The sequence below is a fragment of the Chamaea fasciata genome, unplaced genomic scaffold (genome assembly GCF_029207755.1).
Source record: "Chamaea fasciata isolate MVZ Bird 193981 ecotype frontalis unplaced genomic scaffold, bChaFas1.0.hap1 SCAF_1, whole genome shotgun sequence".
Classification (NCBI taxonomy): Eukaryota; Metazoa; Chordata; class Aves; order Passeriformes; family Sylviidae; genus Chamaea; species Chamaea fasciata.
This window is the reverse complement of record NW_027094086.1, coordinates 100,920,655-100,941,048: the sequence shown is the minus strand read 5'-3', so window position 1 is coordinate 100,941,048 and position 20,394 is coordinate 100,920,655. Positions and strand designations below refer to the sequence as shown.

Genomic DNA, 20,394 nt, shown 5'->3' with positions numbered 1-20,394 from the left:
AAGGGACTTCATCAGACTTTCCATGCCACAGCACGAGACTTGATTTGTAACTTCCATCTTTTCCTGACCAGTTTTCTTTGTGGCATCAGCACCTGTAGAAGGTGGATATCTCAAAAATAGTCAATATAACTTCACCAAACCATTGGGAATAGGAAGATGTCTTTACATTACCTGTCATTCTAAGCTGCTGAGGCACAGAAAGCATAAAATGCTGTTCACTGTAGGAATATGAGGGTTACCTTTGAATTATGCACTTACACATTTCAAACTGTTACTATAATACTATTGTAATATTTACATTATTAATTAACATTATTAAGTGATAAATAATTTATAATTAGTGATTAATTTATTGTCAATAATATTGTTGTTATATTGACATTATATCCTTCCTGATAGGGGTGAAAAATTACTTATGCACCTGATTTGCATATAAAATCAAATCTTCTACAGAAGTCCAACTATATTCCTAACCTCATTTAGCAAGTTGAAATACCTTAAATTACAGTGTGCTTTGAAAGAAGTTGTGATTCAATAGAAAGGCTTTGAAAGAACTTGAGCAGATGGTATCAAAATCATGCCCTCAGTTATGTCCACAGCACAGTCTTCATTTTGGGCGGAGTCTGTACACAGCCAGTTTGAACCGAAGGACTTTTTCTATATTAGTTTCCAAATGTAGCTATTCTGTCAGTCTAAGCAGTGTGTACAGACACCTTTTATACTGTATGCACTACTGGGAGAGAGGACGCTTATTAAGTATCGAATACCTTTTTTCAGATTCATATGTGCAGTTACTTGAATTTCTTTGAGCAACCGAAATTAGGGTGATGGGGTACAGTATTTGTGAAATACTCTGTCACAGTTGACTGTGTAAGGGATTTGGCATGAAGGATGGGGACATGTGTATCAACTTGTTCTTTCCATTTGCTAGATTTAAGAAAACATCTTTGAAGCCCATACCTGCTCATGCAGTATGAGTAGGTTTGAAAACAGACTTCATTTGACATGGTGCTCTTGAATCATGCAGTGTCCTCAGCATGCCATTACTCTTTCTCAAACTCAAATGTATTTTAGAAAACATTTTAGGAAATGTATACAGAGCAGAGGACTCCATTTGCAAGAAAAATAGAAGCATGAAACACTTAAACTACAATTACTGTAAGCCATCATTATGGAATTATTAAGGAATTTCAAAGTGTTTGGGAATGCCTTTTATATCAAGATATTTATTTTTCAGACCTTCCATGGACTTAAGTCTTTACAAGCGCTAATGTCCATAATTCCCAGGATGAACTAGCTGGCATCAGAAAAATCTGAAAATCTTTATAACATAAAGGGGATTGCTGAAGATGTATTTCTTGCTCTTTGTACCACTTCTCTTAGTTTCATCTCTTCTGCCCTTTTTGCTATACTCGTCTTTTTCACTTCTGTCTTCTCTAATTTGTTGTGTTTCCTCATCTCTTGGATTTCCTTTTCACTGAATCACAGAAAAATAGGACTGGAAAGGACCTGAAGAGGTCATGTAGTCCATCTCCTCCCCCTAGGCAGGATCAGCTGTCCCTATATCATTCTTGACAGATGTTTGTCTAGCTTGTTCTTAAAAATCTTCAGTGATGGAGGTTCTCTGACATCCCTCGGCAATCTCGGCCCCTCTCCTTAGCATTCAAAAGGTCTTTCTGATGCCTGACCCTGGCTTCCCTTACTGCAATTTAAGCTCATTATTTTCTTCTCCTTTCCATTAAGTCCATATTTTGCCCTTGCTGTTTGTCCAGACTCTCTGTAAAACTAAGTAGCAGTTCTATTATGATACAGGGCAATATTCTGTCAAAAGTTTTCTAGATTTCCACTTAGTTTCTTGCTCTTTCCTTATTTTATGCTAAATACCTTGTTACCCTTTCACTTATATGCAGCTTTCTGGATGCAGAGAACAACATCCCTGATCTCAAAAGGCCTTTAGCACAGAACTCCAGTCAACCATTCCAGGCATAGGAATACCTTACATGCATAATTTAAGAACAAAATTCAGTCTTACAGACCTAATTAATTTTTTACCTCTGCATTTATCAGTCATTACTACCTTCAGTGTTTCCAGCAACATGTAAAGCTCATACAAAAGAAATACAAATAAGGCCCTTTGCAGTTTTCAGTTTATTCTTATAAAGTGTTATGATGCATTTTTCGCTTCTTGCATCCACTTCATCCCTCTAGCTGTAGTGTGCATACACATACTCCTTCCAGATACTGATCACTGTTGCATACAGTCATCACTCTGGCTTGTCTACTATATCTACCTACACAGAATGGCACTTACAGCAACAGTTGCTGTAATTTCTGTGCCTCCTTCTGTCTTTGGATGGAAAATGCATAACAGTCATAAATATAATTCATATCATATATACATGTCCAAAATTGGGAAAAGTCAGCTATTGCAACTTCACATTGATTCTGTCATCTAGAATCTAATTCCTAATCTAATTATTGCCTCTCCTTAAGGCTATTTCTGGAGTGGAAATTATAGTGGATGAAAAGAGAGTATTTTAATGCAATTTCATGCCATAGATAACTATCATTGTTTTTTAAGCAGGACATTTACAGCTTAACCGTCATGTCTGTGAAGCAGAGGATGTGCTGGAAATTATGTAGGGAGTGAAAGATGGAATCCTCCCTCAGTCTTTGGTCAGGTCTTAAGGTGACTCTTCAGCCTCTTCAACCCATTGCTCACTTCTCCCTCACAAGCACTGGGTTAGAAACCAACCTGTAAATATCCCTTATATATTGCTGTTACACCTAAGGTTCCTGTGAATCCAAACTTCAGTAGCCATATTCCTTTACGCCCAGCTAAATTTTGAGAATTTCTTTTATTTGTTTAAATATTTCTGGACCTTCAACAAAAAAGTTGCCAAGCTTCTGAGTATTCCAGTTACTTTAAAAATATATGCATAGTACAAAACAGGTGCAGAGACTCAAACAATTTCTAGACTCAACCATCATATTATGCATGTGCTACATAGTGACTCTGACTGTGTGCATGCCTTGCATGCAGAGCTGAAAAATGCAGAGTGCCCTCTCATTCTAGAGCTTCCTGGACACTTCAGTTTTATTGTGCATATGCTCAGTAGTTGAACTGTTCAGTGACTGTATGTTGTAACATAGCTGGAAAATGTTGGATTTGCTATCTCCCTGAGAAATACTGATTGAAAATGGTGTAGAATCATAAAAAAATATGGGTGGAAGGTCAAGGTTCAAGAGATCATCCAGTCCAACCTTTTATTTTCAGGGGGAGTAGCTATTCCAGTTTTTAGCTAATTTGGTCCTAACTACTGTCACAGAAACCCAGATTCCACCAGTAATCTATGCCAGTGTTTCATGCCACATTAGATAGCTTTTCCCAACATCTAATTTGAACCTTACAGATAACTAGGCCTCATTCTCTCCATTATAAAATGTAAGACGGAATAAGTATCTCCTCTTTTCATTAGCTACGCCTGTATTCAAAGCAGGCATCATATCCTGCTTGGTCTTCCCTCCTTTAGATGAAACATAGCCAGTTCATTACAGGTGTCTTCATAAGCCTCAGTTAACTCCCACGCCTTCTAATTATTTAACTCTAGTTGGTCCAGATTTTAATGAAGTCTGGCACCTAGCTGTGGACATGGAATTCCCCTCTGCAGAGGTCTTTCCAGAGCTCAGTAGAAAAGAAGATGCACTTCACATGCACTGCAGACATCACTCCCACTCACATGACTTGGTATAGGTACTGCCTTTACTTCACTTTTGCAACACCACAGGTTTGCAGCCAGCATGTTCATAGCACAGAAACATTGTGATTCCTAGTCCTGTAATCCAGCCTGTTGGAATTTCCTCCATCAACATGTAAATTTAGTAAAGATATTCTCTGCTCCATCATCCAGGTCATTAAGAAAATATTGAGTAGTGCAGAGTGAGGACAGACTTCTGTGAAGTACCATGCATGCACACTTCTGTTTCCACAGATATCTCATCTGCAGTTTTGCTTTCCAAATTGGCATTCTGCAGCAATTTTATCTAAACTATGTTTCCTTAGGCTATAAAGAATGTCACATGAGGGAGTGTTGAGACACTTGTAAAGGCAAACCACCTACTGCTTTTTCCCTGTCCACAAGGCCAATTACCCTGTCTTACAGGGAGATCAGATTGGTTTGACACAGTTTGTTTCTAACAATCCACGTTGTCTGTCGCTGCCTTGTTTTCTTGCAGGTGCTTACAAATTGTTTGATTATTTTCTTCAGTACTTTCCCATGGCTGAAGTTCAGTTGACTGGACTATAATTTTGCAGATCTTTCTCTTTAAAGATAGCTGCTGTATTTGTTCCTCCATCCTCAAAGATAAGCACTAACATCTCTTAGACTGTTCCACATAGTGTGAAAGCACCTAGCTCATCTAAATACGGTATTTATCTTCCGTTGCCTGGGCTGAAATCTTAAGTGTTGCCAGAAATTCCCTCAGACAACAGACCCAGACCCCAGACACCTGTCTGTTTCATAAAGCTGCAGTCTGGATGTGATGTGGATAGAATGCATGGGCAGGCATGCATGGGCTCTTCTGCAGTGTTCAGAAGAGGCCAACCCTTATAGCGGGATGTTTCCCTAAGAGAAGATATTATAAAAGTAGGCATTCTGGGTTGGGAATTCTCTGTAGATAAAATCCAGCTGCTGGAGAATTTTTTAAAAGGTGCTCACTCCTTCCACAAGTCTGAAAACTGGAAGCCTTTTAATCAGCTTCTCAACTGTTATCCCCTTGATAAAGTGCCAGTTATATTTTTTAAAATGAACTCGATAAAAAAAAATTCCTAGATATAAAAAATCCTTTTTTTATTAATTCACAAGGAAGTCAGAATACACAAAAACTGGCCAGATAAATAATTGTCATTATTATTAAAGGTTAAATCAAAGCTTCTTCCTTCATTTTCTGTTATATTATTCCATATAGAAGGTAGAAAAAGAAGCTGAAATTTTTTTCATTCTTAACAGACTCTAACAGGAATATTGTAATTAAAACAGTTCACATATATTCCACAGAAAGTGATATCTTGAATGAGAACAGATACCTTTATCTACAGTTTTATATAATTTGTTGTCTACTTAACATCAGACATTTCTATGTGTGCTGGGAGGATAATACATATAATTTGTGTTACTAATGAATGTAGCTCCTTTTCTACAGTCATTTTTTCAGTTAGATATCAAAAGAGAAAACCTCATACTCCTTAGCATTCACGAAATAGATTTTAATTTCTGACATCAAGCAAGGCCAAATAGGCCTTTATCTCTTCCCTTGTAGAAAACGCAGATAACGGCTGCAGTGAAGTGAAGCCTTTTTAGAATATTTTTATGATCTTTTTTGATCAATATCAAGAATCAACATAAAATAAAGGTATAATGAGCAGCAGTCACCAGAGTGTATCAGACCTATAATACTGTATTCTCATGCTCTGAAAAGACTGTACTGGACTACTGGGATCCATTTCAAAACTGTAAAGTCCAGTGTGTGCCTTCTTTCTGTAGAGAAACTGTCCTTCACATTTTCTGAGAGTTTTATATGAAAATCAGTACCAGAGAATGTTCTTAGATTTCAACCCCACAAGAAAGCATATTATAGGCTGAATGGATTGATGTTTCTTTCCATTTCCCTAGTAAACAAAGAAAGACTACACTCTTGTAATATTTGTTTTAAAAAAATTAGAAAGTCAATTCATGTATCACAGTGTATCATTTGCATCTACCATACTCCTTAGACTTTTTAGGTGTGTCTTACTGGGTAGAATCTGAGTGAATGGGACTCGGAAGTTTCCTTGTGTGTTTTAGTCTAAGACAGCTTATCCGTTTCCATGATTTTTGTTTGTTTGCCAGGTTTGATGTCATAAAACAAATCACTGATTCCTGTAGGAAAGGGATTTTGGCTTGGTTTCTGTTCTCTTCCCCATCCCCACTCTACTTGGCCCTGGTCCTGCAGTATGAAAGGACCTCTGTGAAACAATCCTGATATCTATGAGAATCCATGTAATGAATAAAAATCTGGTTTCATGAGTCAGAAAACAGGTAAGGATTTGTATTTAATAAATCAGAATCGTGATGTAATTTTCATAGGTCTCTTATCACCCATTTTAAAAGGTACTTACCTTCTAATTAGATTAAGTATCCAGTTAAACTGAGTAAAACTGAATAGAAAAACAATATTTGAAACAGCTCAGATTGCTCCTTCTCTAACACTGTCACCTGAACAAAGCCCATGGTGTTTAATGCTCCTATGTGATTTGTTCCCCAGAAGGAGATGAGTGGGATGGTGCATTGCAAGTTTCCTATTACTGCTTCACTTTCTAAATACCTATTTTTACATTTTAACATATAGCTCCATCAGCCCTCCCAGACGCAAGTGGGACAAGCAGCCTCACAATCAAATCTCCTGCATTTGGCTCACAGTCAAGCATCTATGTCTCAAAGCCCAGTGCGTCAGGCTTCCTCTTCTTCCTCCTCATCCTCCTCCTCTTCAGCTTTGAGTGTTGGCCAGTTAGTCAGCAGTAAGTATTGCTCCCTGGCTCTCCTTAATTCTCTCTTCTGTTTGTTCTCCTCGCTGCTGAGTTTTCCAATCTGCTTTCTCTCCTTTTGTTTTTTTTAAATATAGTAGATTGTATATTGCTAAATAGCTGACTCTCACCAGTGAGAATTACTATCATGGATGGGGCTTAAGGTAAACATGCCTTGAGAAATTTAATCAATGCTGGAAGTGGCCATAAAAATGGTAGCAGCTATTAATTGACTCATGAGTGCAATTGTTATAACTGAAATGTAGTTTGTTTTTTCAAAGTTAGAAGTTTTTGAATCAGTCAATATAATGAATTACATTTCTCAGAATTAGGTGGGCAAACAGGTACTCCTACTTTTGGTTAATCTGCTTGTTTGTTTGCTTGGTTGATATAGCAAACAGTTTTACCAGCCCTAATTTTACACAAATCCAGAGTGAGAGACTTTTCTTGCCAGAAAAAGCTTACAGCATTTAAACAAGGATGAACTGGAACATGTTGGGGAGAAGCACACTGCAGTGAAGTAACTGAGTTCCAGTGTTAGGATTAGAGCAGCTGACCTGAACAGCTGACCTTTCTTCCAGATAGCACAGTTCAGAGTCTTCGCTATTACCTTATCAGGATTATCTTGGTCTTTACATAGCAAAAACTAAAGGCTGACAGTATACATAAGAGGCACTAACAGTTTTTGCACATCTGAAAAAATCCAAAAGCTTTGGATGATCTTGTTCTATGATACTCCATGTACATATTCTAAGTAAGCAAACACTATAACATGCCATGTTGGTAACGTAAAATATGTGACTGATACGAGCTTATGAAGGGCTTAGAGAAACTGTCATGCAAGGAAAGATGTGAAAAAATCTTGATTAGATTATTTCAGAGATCGTTTACTTGGGGAAATTACTGGTAGAGCTATAGTGGTAAAATTATGCTGGTATTACTCCCAGTGGGAATACTTTTGTTCTGGAATGAAAATATCTGCATATAGATACAGACATAATTATAGTGATATAAATATACTGCTATTTCTCTGTTGGTAGTAAATTTTCTTATGTAGACATGCTTGTAGGAGGAAGACAAAGAAGAGGTTTTACATTACAAATACATAAAATTTTCCTCTAGTCCATGTGGGCAAATTGAGGTAAATAGCTGGTACAGAGTGAGTTATTTTTCATAGTTAGTCTAGAATAGCTCCTCTTTTGGACATTCTTATTTAAAATAAATGCAACATGGAAGAAGCCCTTTTAAGTTTACAGGATAAATCCATCAAAAGTTAGGAGATGCTTGAAAAATAGCTTTTTGTTCATCTGTATGCAATTCCTCTTAGAACAATATATTGTCGTGATTAAAATCATGCAATCATGATTTTTTTTTTCTCATCTGTCTTTCAGTGCATTCCAAGTGGAATTGTCCTAGAGATGTATCAGAATTAGTAACACAACAGCTAGGCTGTTTTCCTAGGGTGTACCTGGTTCACTAATCTGTTCCCCAGTTTGCATAACATTCCTACATACAGTAGGAAGCTGTAGAGGAGTGAAAGATGGTCTTGCCTAAGGCAATAGAGGACTGAGGAGCTGAAGTCTTCTGTCTGCTATCTCATTCCAGTGCAAAGCAGGCAAATCACTTAAAAGAGATTTTTCACAAGTGCTCCCTCAATATCCAGCTTGAGACTCTGGAGTTTAATTTACAGAAGAACCCGGTACTCACAGCTGCAATTTTAAGTACACTTTCATTGTGGAACTGTATCAAGAACCTTTTAAAGACAGTCTAAAAACTCATTTCCTACTTGACCTAGACTGGGTACCCAAAAATGCTTCTTCCCTTAATATCTGTCCATTTCTCTGTGAATGAGAAGGGGAAGACCCTCATCTTGTAGAAACACAAGAAAATAAATTAAGATTTTAAAGAAACCAGAAGAGCTCAAGAGATGTCTTTAGTGAAGAGCTTTAATAGAGGTCTGGGGGCACACACTGAACAAGTAAAAAGGCAATACATCAATCAGTTCATCTGTAATGAAGGACAGTTCATCCTGTGCACTGAACAAGGCACATGAAAAAGAACTGATAATCCAGGGCTCAAAGAATATGGTACACTGTGTTGTGGGCTGCTGTAAATTCAGCATTTTGTAGCTTCTGAGTGTTAATTTGTGCAGCTCTAAGGATGTTCCTTTGGCTTCATTTTTTACACAGATAAATTTCAAGGCTGTTCAAAAGTAGAGTAGTAACATAAATCAGTCATATGGTGAGATAATCTTTATGTTTGTAGTTGGAAATAGGAGATGTGTTGAATGGATGGAAAAGCTGATAGTTCTGTTATCATCTTGTTGGTTCTGCTCTAAAATAAGCATGCTGTGCTTATGGATTTGGCTGAGAGTAGAGGAGTATGAGGCACAGGAATATCAATGTGGGCACAACTGGGAGATACATTAATTAACATAGAATTTTTGCTTGATCCTCTCAGGCTTGACTACATCCACTACTTGTCTTGTTCTAGTCCCATTAATTCTTCACACTGCTCTCCACGCAATCTGCTCTCCCTTTGCCTCCATGCTTTTGTTCCTCTAGTTATCTCCCTGCAGTTCTTTCCTCACAGTTCATAATTACCCAACTTTTCTTCCCATTTCAATTCCCAGTCACTGTCTCCAGACCATATCTGTACCCTTTTACCAGCCTTTTTATTAGGTAGTTTCTGTCCTCCTTTATATTGTTTTATCACTAGTGCCACCTCTTTTTCCTTTTTTTCTTTCCTCTATCACAGTGGGTGGTACTACTCTTCACAGTCAGGCCCTCTCTCCCTCCACTCCAAACTCTACTCCCTGCTCTTTAATAATCTTCAAGTTGGGGTTTTTTTCTTCTATTGTATCTTTTTCTTTAGGCTCAAGGTTAATTTTTGCCCTCTCTGCATCCAAATCCTGCTGATGCCACTCCCACCCTCCCCAGCAGCCATCAGAGTGTGAAAAGTTATCACAAAGAAGAGCATCAAGTCAGTCTTCCTGTCTTTACTGCAGCCCTATCAAAAAGAGCTAAGGCATAGGAAACTTTTCATACAGTCAGACTGATGAAGAAGTTGCACTTGGAAATTAACTCACTGGAATTCAGATATTAAGAGATTAAAAAAAAAAGTTATTGATAGGGATCTCCTGAAAAAAAAAAATCCACACTAAACATAAATAAAAAACTTATGGAGCTGGTTTGAGTTTATGCTTCCAAGCTTCATTCAGTCTCTGCTATTCAAGACTAATAGAATGAATAGCATGAGGGGCAGATCAACTCACTTCTGCCATTTACATAGTAACCTTACACAGACAGAAGCAAACCAGTCATCTCAAATATCCCTGAAGGCTGTCCAGCATACTCCTGAGAGCATGTAGCCACCACAAACTGGAGCTAACACTGCATGCCTAAGCCTGTTTGAGCTGCCACATCAGGGATGGCACAAGAGAGCTACCTACTGTTTTCTAGTAATGCTGAAAGAGCCTACAAAAAAGAGGAAAATATAGCCAGTTTAGGAAGGAAAGATCAAACCACCTGTGTAATGAAACATGAAAAACCAGATGGTGTCCTTTATAGCTTTTCCTTCGCAGTGATAAACCAGTGATACTGTTTGGACAAATAGTATTAAATGACCTTCGTGAGTTTGAAAATTGTTTCATGTGACTGAAAATCCATTTGCACAAAACTGTGGCTGCACATGAGGATGTAGACAGAAAGTCATCCTTATTTCATTTCTTTACAGAATCTGTTCAGTTCCTAGATGCAGATCCCTGAAGGGCAGGAGCATCTCTTTGTCAAGCCTGTGGCCTTCTTAGCATCCCAGCTCCCACACTGGCTGCAGAGCTTTGTATGAAAGGCCTACAATTGAAATCCAGTGTCTGAAAGTCCATTTAAAGTCTTTTAGTGGGATGAAACAGGCAATGGGTCAGTGTTTTTGGGAGAAGTCCTTAGGCATGAGGGCAGCAAGAAACAACTTGTGGCCTCCTGAATCTATCTTTGATTTCTTTATTCCTCCTGAGGTAGAAATATTGTTTCCTTTTCCTAATTCCTTATGAAATTGTAGTTCAGACCTCTGGCAGAGGTCCTGGAGCTGAATACCTTGGCAGAGATTTGCTGTATGCCAGAAATAGCTGCTAAATATAGCAAAGTTCATGTAAAACTAGTCACATTTAGCCATTCCTTCAGATAATCAAATTGCATACAGCATCCTAACTTCTGCAAATAATTATTTGGGGGAAGATTCTGCACACTGACTTCAAAGAGAGTAACTCTTTTACACGACGTTTCTTCACATCAGAAAAATTATTAAAGTACAACGAGAAAGTCATAAGAATTCTATTAACAGTAGTGTTCCATGTTCCTTGGGTTTATTACTTTTACTTTTCATTCTAGTAATATTTTCTGTATGATTTTGCTTTTTTCTTTAACATGTTTCTTAATTTCAAAGAAGTTTCCTTACTTTTTGTTTTTAATTTCACTTTCTTTCATTTCCTGTCCTTTTTTCTTTATGTTGTTGCCTTCTTTATATCTTTTCTCTCATCATCACCCTTTCATTTGTAACCAGCAACAAGTGCTAATTATTTTGGAGACAAATATAACAGTTATTTCCAAATAAAAAATGTTTTAAAATAAGTTCTGTCTAAGCAAGGACTGCAGCATTGATCTCTACTCTTCCTGTCCTTTCTGTGTGATTTCTTTGTACTGTCTAATCCTATTTGTATTCTCTTTTGTCTTCTTTGTTTACTCTTCATTCAATTCTACATCTTTATTCCTCCCTTTTTTCCATTTCATTTTCCTCCTCTGAAATGCATCCCTCTGCTCATATCTTTAACTTTTCCACTGTATGTTCTCTTTGTGGAAATCACTGGTTTTCCCTCGTGCTCTGAGACTTTTGTCTCCATGAAGTTCCTTTCTTCCTCCCAAATTCATTTTAGTGTCATCTGTTACTATGAAATTAAAATACCTCCCATAAACAAATTATTCCTCTTTTTTTCCCCCTGAGCTCCATTCCATTTTCCATTATCAATGTTTTGTCCTGCCTTTCTTATCCAATTTACTTTCCATTGGACCTCTTCAGCCAGCTATTTCTCCTTCTGTCTGACTGGGGAAATCATCTCCCTGTAATCCCTCCCATGGCAGAACTTTGTGCATGTGCAACACAAATTTGGTTTCTCCTTCAGGGTGCACTGATTTCTCTGTAGCAGCTCTTTCCCCGAACTATTAAAATCATAGCATATTTTCACTCGACAAAAAACTCACACAGGATTTTCAGAAGAATTCAAAAGTGGGAGAATGCAGGAGAGCCTGTGGATTTAATTTCTTCCACACCGCTCATGTATCTTCACCATCCACCAGGACAGGTGGTGGTCTTCCTTTTTGTTATATGTACCCATATCTTCTGAAATGGTCCCAGGCAACCCTCTGACCCTTCTCCAGCACGCACTAATTTCATAGGCAACCACTGTTTTCTTATACAATAATGTAAACCTGGAGTCTTGAAATCCATTACTGTAGATCCCAAACACTCAATGGGTTTGGTATTCTCTATTTTCCTGTTAGCACTGGGCTGCCTTCCCTGGGATATCCACTTAATTGAAAAAGAACCAGCCTATTTACAGTTTTCAATAAGCTACTCTTCCTAAAAATGTGAAGTGCACTATATGTTTAGCTGTTCTGAAAGCTCAGAACTTGTTAAAACAAAGTCCATAATCTCTTTGAATACGTTTGTGTTTGTGCATATTTAGACCACACAGTCTAAGACTGTATTGATGGCATTTTAATGCAATAGAGTAAAACAGACCAATGATGATGTCCATAGACTTGTCCTCATAGCACTATTTGTGTTTTAGGGCAGTGACAGAAGACAAGATTTCAAAGGGCTTTGAATCACACCCAAAGTAGAAGTGGTTCCAATTTCACACAAATGCTATTCTCCCTGGAGTTCAAGATAAAACATTTAAGTGTTTCAGTCCATCTGTTAGTACTTTCCTATTGCCAAAGATTCTATGAAAGAATGAAGCCTTTTTCTCAACAGATACTCCACTGTATACTACATTCTACTCCCATTTTACTGAAGGGCATCACAGGTTTTTTCTCATCTCAAGGAGACCTCAGCCTAATATTTCATCCAAGTGCCGCAGGCAGGAATGGTCTTTAGATGATGCTCACTGTTCCCAACAGCGCCAGAGCATTCTAGATCCAGCAGAACTTGGCAGAATTTCTTTACAATTTCTCTACAATTAGTTTTCTCACTTCCCTTTTTATTCCTAACAGGAGTTGGGGAGGATTATGGGTGCCAGGTGCCATAGTTCGCTACTTTGAAAGTTCTCTGGGAACACCTGAATTGTCCTTTGTCCCATTCCTAACAGCCTTACTCAGAGGCCTTAAAGTAACAGGAGGAAAGAGGTGAGGGAGTCACCATTTTAGTGTATTTTACTCGGGAGTTTTTGAGGCCAGTTTCATTTATGATATTTAGTACAGAGACCTAAAGGGCAGATAAGTCTGCAGCTCCATTCTGTGTCTCTGAAATACAGAACTGGTATGCTAGATAGACTATATGGCATAAGCAGGAAAATTTCATGCTTCTAAAGGCAATTACTCTATAAACCTCAGTGGCCACTGTCACAGCACTTACTCCTAAAGCAAACAATATGCACCCTAGCTCTGAACTGAATGAGTGCATGGGTGTGCAGGTGGCCACAAGCACAGCAGTGAGAACAGCAGAGATGATTCTAAGTGTGGAGTATCACTGAAACAAGGTTCAGCCTATGTGCATGTTTATTTGTCTGCATAGTTCATGTGGTCCCTGGTTGCATATACAAGAATTTTAAAAATATTATTGCCATTTGTGCTTCTTACACTTAATCAACAAAGTAAATTTATATATCAGAAAACCCTTTTCCCTCTATTATTGGACAAAAAGATTTTTTCATGGGATGTTTCCATCACAAGGAAATTTTGCATCAGGCTTATAAACCCCTGAAAATAAAAGCTTTGCTACTCTAACGCTGATAAGCCCTCACTAGAGCCAAACTAGCACGAGCCATTCTCATATAGGGTTCAGAATGGTAACGTAGTCTAGCACTGTCCTTGGACAACTACTTGCATTTACAGAAATTCAGGGGTTATTGTGCTGCAAACATTTCACCTCTGAGTCTGAGGAATGAGGTGAAGAACAATAGAGATGTCTCACTGGGAGAATGGCTTCACTACATGCAGGATTGCACAACATTTTGAAATCTTCTACCATCCCAGTCTCATGCTGTCTCTGAGTTGGCAAACACTTTAATTTAGTCAGGGATCAGTAGCTTGGGAGGGGGGCAGGGTGGGAGGGGGGCAGGGTGGGTGGGGGGGTGGGAGGAAAGTTCCATTCTCCAGCTGTTGTGTCATTTCCCTTGATAAGTCCTAAATTGACCGAGTTATCCAGCTCCAAAGGAGCTTTTCTGTGGTAGACATGCTTTATTATGTGCCCTTTCAGGGGCAAAAGCTTCTGTGTCAGTAAACTGCTACAGAGAGGAAAGACAGATTTATTCTCACAGCATCGTAAGCATTATCTTCTGAGGGGCTAATGTAAAAAAACTGTGCAGCATTACCATCCAAAACCAGTGTTGCTGCTCCTTGATTATCAACCTGATAGGAGGCAGAATAAAAAGCTTGAAAGGCTGCTTCTCAGAAGGGCGTATTTTAAAAGACAAATTTTAAATTAAGGAGGTTTTAAAGGCAGAATTTTTTAGACTTATTCATTTGCTGGGTTATTTTGGACATTCATGTGGCAGTTTAGGTTGGGTGCTGTGTAAAAGGAAAAGAAATAGTTGTGAATCTCCTTATTTGGAATTAACATTAGATAAAGCACAAAGACTTGATTTCAGGTTAAAAACCCAAGCAGCTCATACACATGTATATAGACCTCCACACAGACTGGAAATAAATATATTAATACCAACCATCGCACCAAGTGATTAAAAGGGAAAACGGGGAACATGACTCCTCAGTGCAGAGAAGACTGCAAGGCACAAATGGCAGCTAAGAGCCCAGGCACACCCTCCCTCTGAGGTGTGCTGGCCTTTGTCAGAAGTTCAGCAAAGGCATATCTTTGAAAATCTTCCACCTGCAGACAACTGCAGCCCAGTCAGCATCTTAGCAATCTAAACACACCTAACAAGGCAAGTCTGTTTCTGTTTGGGGAAGAAGAGAAAGGGGTCAGTATTTAAAAAAACTGAACTCGAAAGTCTTCACAATGAAAATGGCTGTAAGCCTGTCCCACTGATATGTGATGCAAAGAACTGACATGATTAAAAAATATTTCAATAGATCCTCAGACAGCCACTGGAGAGGTGGATGGGGTAAATCTGGAAGAAATACGAGAATTTGCCAAAGCTTTTAAAATCCGGCGCCTGTCCCTTGGCCTGACACAGACTCAAGTGGGCCAAGCCCTAAGTGCCACCGAAGGCCCAGCCTATAGCCAGTCTGCCATCTGCAGGTAACAATTTACATCATAAACTCCTCTCTTTGTCCTTAATATTGATCCAGCTTATTGTGAGGAGCATGCTTGTGTTTGAGTCTCGTAACTTTAGAGTGTATTATTTAACTTGATATTTAAATTAGCCAATGATGTTGTTATCTGACATGTAAATTGTTCTTATTGTGAACCTTTAGAGTGATTTTGGTCTCCCTTTCCCCCTCATTTTCTAAACAAGTGAGAAACAATATTCCTGGCATAGAGACTTAATTCTGTAGATGAGTTGGAGATCCTGCTGATGCTGGATAAGCACCAGCTGACCCTCTTCATACTGTGCCATTTTCTACAGATAGGGTTACTGAACAAATATTTCATGGCTGCATCCCTGCTAAGTTAAAAGCTGTATTACTGTGGTTAGCACTTCACATAGAGGATGTTAATGATGATTTACCTAGGCAGCACAGAAGGGAAAAAATAGCCTTCCTGCTATCTTGCAAATCAGCAGCTATTCATCTTTTATCACTCAAATATTTACTGAAAAAAATCCAGACAAACCCATGTATGCAAAGCATACAGAAATCTGTCCTAATCATAAGAATTAATAAAGCAGTCTTGACAGAGTAAAAGTAGAAGAAAACACCTTATATGCATGTATGTGTGTTACAGTAATCCCATGTTTATGCATGAGGTAACAAACACACTTAGGTAACAGTTTTTTCCTCTTGGGCAATGCCTTATAGTCCTTCTCCATCAGTGAAAGCCAAGAAACCAACTCTAAGCTTATTTAAGTGGATTTTGTTCTTGGTGATCCATGAAATGCTCTGTCTTTTTAGCTGCTCTTTATACTTTTAATGTATTCCCCATAGAATGGAAGTGTACTTTTCCTGCAGTTAAAGACTAAGGTTATAAATAACATCAGTATGGGGTAGTGTGCTTGCAGCTCACATTTTGCTCAATGATTTTCCATAAAACCCATTGATTGTTGTTAAATACAAAAAGCTCCATAGGATCCTCTCACTTCTATGGTCTCCCCTACTGTTTTTTCTTATAAGATACCTCCCTGTAGAAAATAACCTTTATTCAGTCTACACAAGGATACTACTGCTGGGAAATTTGTTTCAAGACTTGTATGTTGTTATACCAAACATGTCCTGCAATAACAACACTAACAAACAATGCCAATGATATGAATGCTATTTCTCCCTATTGCTAAGGATTAATTTAGATTTTGTTTGGTTTTTTTTAATTTCTTTGTGGTCAATTGGTAAAGAATGCCTAAAATGAGTAGAGTTTTTAGCAACTGACTATTTTTTGTAGCATTAAGTTGCTGTTTAGCATGCTATAGCTGAAAGGGACACATGGTTTCCTTTACTTTTGCCTAGTTTACTGTCTTCTCATTACTTCCATCTACCTCATACTTAGAGAAAGCTCTGGGCATGGTGAGACCTTTTACAGAGGGCTCCTTGGAGGGGCAAGTTGCTCAGAACATGAGGTTGGGTGCAAGAGCTTGTCCCAAATACTTGCTAAGTTACAGGTTTTTTTAATTTCCTTTGCCCACCTCAGATGGACACCATTTTAGGGTGTATTTACATGCTATGACTGTGCATTTTTTGTTAAGCTGCTTCAGCGTCAGCATGTGTTCCTCAGAAACAGTAGGTTTAACTTTTTTTCCAGATGCAACAAAGGAGTTTCAGTATGAACTCCAGGTCGATGGAAGGGGCAGTAAGGCAAGAAATTTGAACAACCAACTCGAAAAGTAGAATCTCCTGGTGGCCTATGCAGGAGCAATATACCACCTTGATATGTTCTGCATACAAAGAGCAGCATTTTCTTTAACTTGAGACTATACATTCTAAAATACATCCTTCAGCCTGAAATATCACTGGACATCAAGGAATAACACCTTGCAGTCAATATCACATTAAGATGTCAGGCACCAGTTACAAATTCTTTGAAGTATTATTATCTGAAATAATTCTTTGTCTTATTTTTTGTGAGAAGTTCTTTGTTTCTTGCTGGAATATTTTTTGCTGCCTCCACATGCTGAATGGAGACACTAAAAATGGCCAGCTCCAGCCACCAAGTTTCTTTGCATAAAAGGTTTGATTCAGTTCCTCTCACCTCCAGAGCACTCTGATTAGTGGTGGTGGTGGTGATGCTTCAGCACCACCTGGGCTGGAGAGCACAGCAGCGACATCCAGTAGTTGTTGCCTTTCTGCTGCATTAAGTACCACAACATACAGAGTGGACAGAGCAAAGTGGGAAAACACAAATGGATGGCACCAAAAGACTTGGGTTAAGACTTTTTTAATGTGTAGCAAAAGACAATAAACTCAGTAAATGAAAGACACAAATACTTATAAGACTTAAAACATGAACTCTGTTCTTCTGCTTGTTTTCAAAGGATTAAAGTTTTGTGTGGCTGCTTTTCTAGATGTTTTATAATACTTGTAAAATCTGGTTTGGCAAAAGACTTTTGATGGCAAAATGATATATAGAAGACCTCATTTACAGGAAATGATATCATTCTGGTACAGTTTGCAGAAATCCCACAATAAACTCAGCTTGATGCCGCAGCATATTAGTAGACTCTTATGCTGGGTTTCATCTGGAAAACATGAGTCTGTCTTTGTGGGGACAGCAAGATAATTGCAAAGTGTCCAGCTGTTTCAGCTGAACACCACTGTGGCTATGGGAATATTTTTTCCAACCCAGAAAAAGGATATAACATTAACTTACAAGCAGTGAAAATTGCTGAAAAATGGAAAGAAGACCTGGTATTTTGGAGGCTAGTATTTGCCACCGGTTTTTATTATTAAAGCTGTGGTGTTTGGATAACGTGGGATGGGAGGGATAACAAAAGGATTAAGCACAAAGACAAGATGATAAAAGCAATGCCTTTGATATAATTTCCTGTAATTAGACTTAGTCTTAAGGGTTCTGAAGATAATCAGATATGTGATTCTTAACCTGTATTATTTAGTGTACCTGGAATTTTGTTGTAGTGCTCATTTTGTGTTAGCTTAAATCTCTAGCTATCTATATCTATATCTGTCTATATCTATACAGATATACCTATCTGACAGTTTTCATAATCTACTGTAAATTACCTCTGCCAGTCAATTAGTCAGGCAGGCAGGAAGTCCCACCCTGGCAGAGCATCAGTGTAAGACTCTTCTTTCTCAATTTTCCCTCAGACACACCATCCTGAGAAGCCACTTTTTCCTACCACAGGAAGCCCAAGAGAACACTATAGCTAGCAGTCTGACAGCCAAACTGAACCCTGGCCTTTTGTATCCTGCCAGGTTTGAAAAGCTGGACATCACCCCTAAAAGTGCCCAGAAGATAAAGCCGGTGCTTGAGCGGTGGATGGCTGAGGCTGAGGCCCGCCATCGAGCAGGGATGCAGAACCTTACCGAGTTTATTGGGAGCGAACCATCCAAAAAGCGCAAGAGGCGTACCTCATTCACGCCACAAGCCCTTGAAATCTTGAATGCCCACTTTGAGAAGAACACACATCCCTCTGGGCAAGAAATGACAGAGATTGCAGAGAAACTGAACTATGACCGGGAAGTAGTTAGAGTTTGGTTCTGCAATAAGAGGCAAGCACTGAAGAACACAATTAAACGTTTGAAACAACACGAGCCCGCGACAGCAGTTCCTATGGAGCCTTTAACAGACACTCTGGATGAAAACTCCTAAAAGCAAAACAAAACAAAGCCAAATGACACAGAAAAAAAACCCACACCAACTGAAACATGTCAATTTGAACTCTGTGAAAATACCTAGTCATCACCCTTGTAAGTAAAAGACTGAGAAAACTACAAGAAGGACAGAACAGTTTATAAATGTCCGTTGGTTTTACTATTAAAAAAAAAAAAAAAAAAAAACAAAAAAAAAAACAAACAAAAAAAAGAACCAACAAAAAACCCCACAACACTTAGAGTGTGCGTGGTAGAATTAGTTCACAAAAAAAAAGAAAAAGCCAGTTTTTTTTAAATAGACTTAAAGTAAACCAAATAACTGATTAATTTTTTCTGTATATTATGAAAATATGAACACATTTTAAGGAAAAACAAAACCAACAACGAAAGAAAGAAAGAAAGAAAGAAAGAAAGAAAGAAAGAAAGAAAGAAAGAAAGAAAGAAAGAAAGAAAGAAAGAAAGAAAGAAAGAAAGAAAGAAAGAAAGAAAGAAAGAAAGAAAGAAAGAAAGAAAGAAAGAAAGAAAGAAAGAAAGAAAGAAAGAAAGAAAGAAAGAAAGAAAGAAAGAAAGAAAGAAAGAAAGAAAGAAAGAAAGAAAGAAAGAAAGAAAGAAAGAGAAAGAAAGAAAAACTTTTATCTGTTTAACAGAGAATACAAGCCTGCCACCTGGAGGAGTGATGGTAGCCTTTCAGGTATCAAATGCTGATTCACTATGAAAACTATTAACCAAAGTCAGAAACATGGCATTGCAAACTAGATTGTTAGTCTACTCTTTTATGAGTGTAAACTTGTGTTATGAATTTTTACATTTGTATCTTCCAAAGAGGAATACGGGATTAATTTCTCTCATCCTTGTTTGTACTCCCTGGCGCGTACAAAGCCATTCCGTAATAATCACCTCATTTTCTTTTCTTTTAGTCAACCGTCTTGCAATCTCCTAATGTTTGGGTGCCAAAAGGAATTACTTTTTATTGTGATTTATGGGGCTTGGTATTTCTCTTCTAAGGGTGTATGTCTTGGTTTGCATTTCTTTTCCTGTTTTTTTTTTCCTGATTCTATTTGCTGCCTCCTCCCTTCCAGTTTATTCTCCACCCCTTACCCAAGCCCTCCAAACCCAGTACTGTTTGAAGAATTTTAAAAAGAAAAGTGAGATCTGAACAATTTTATATGCTGAAATACAATGAGGACAAAGAAGGATTAGGACTATGTCTGATGGACTGTCAAGCCCACACTGAACATTGTGCTTTTTGTCAAATGTGTAGTTTGAGATTTCTGTCCTTTGGCCGTGAACCTGGAGAGGTTACCAAAACTCATTTTGTAGTATAAACACAAACTGCACACTTGGTACAGTACTGTGTCTATATTATGGTTCCATTTGAAGCAATTTCTTTCCAAAGCCTGCTAGCCAAAGAAATTTCTTGAGGTTCTGATGAAAACAAATGGACAGGCTGAAAAGTGATGAGGATGTTTTGATCATTACATCACTATAGACAATTTCTATGGTAGTGCTTTGTTCCTTCTGCCTTTTTTTATGTTATATTGGTGCTTGCCCTGTTGACTTCTTTAGTAGGAGGATGTTCTTCTGCAGATATTTGCTGTGGCCACTGGCTAGACTAAGCAATTGGGACATAGGGAAAACTACTGAATGTCTCTTAATACTATAAGGTGGGTCACCTGC

General features: G+C 38.2%; 1 protein-coding gene across 3 annotated transcripts in view; it reads left to right on the top strand.

The window, feature by feature from the left end:
* POU6F2 (POU class 6 homeobox 2) overlaps positions 1-19,344 on the top strand; it is a 261,225-nt gene extending 241,881 nt beyond the window's left edge. For 2 of the 3 annotated variants that reach the window (XM_066191142.1, XM_066191125.1), the window contains 3 exons: positions 6,388-6,556; positions 14,866-15,034; positions 18,211-19,344. In XM_066191142.1, the coding sequence (XP_066047239.1) occupies positions 6,388-6,556; positions 14,866-15,034; positions 18,211-18,715 (843 nt within the window). In that variant the 3' untranslated portion in view covers positions 18,716-19,344. The remainder of the gene's footprint in view (positions 1-6,387; positions 6,557-14,865; positions 15,035-18,210) is intronic. The other variant, XM_066191133.1, reaches the window with a different exon arrangement.
* The last annotated feature ends 1,050 nt before the right edge of the window (positions 19,345-20,394 follow it).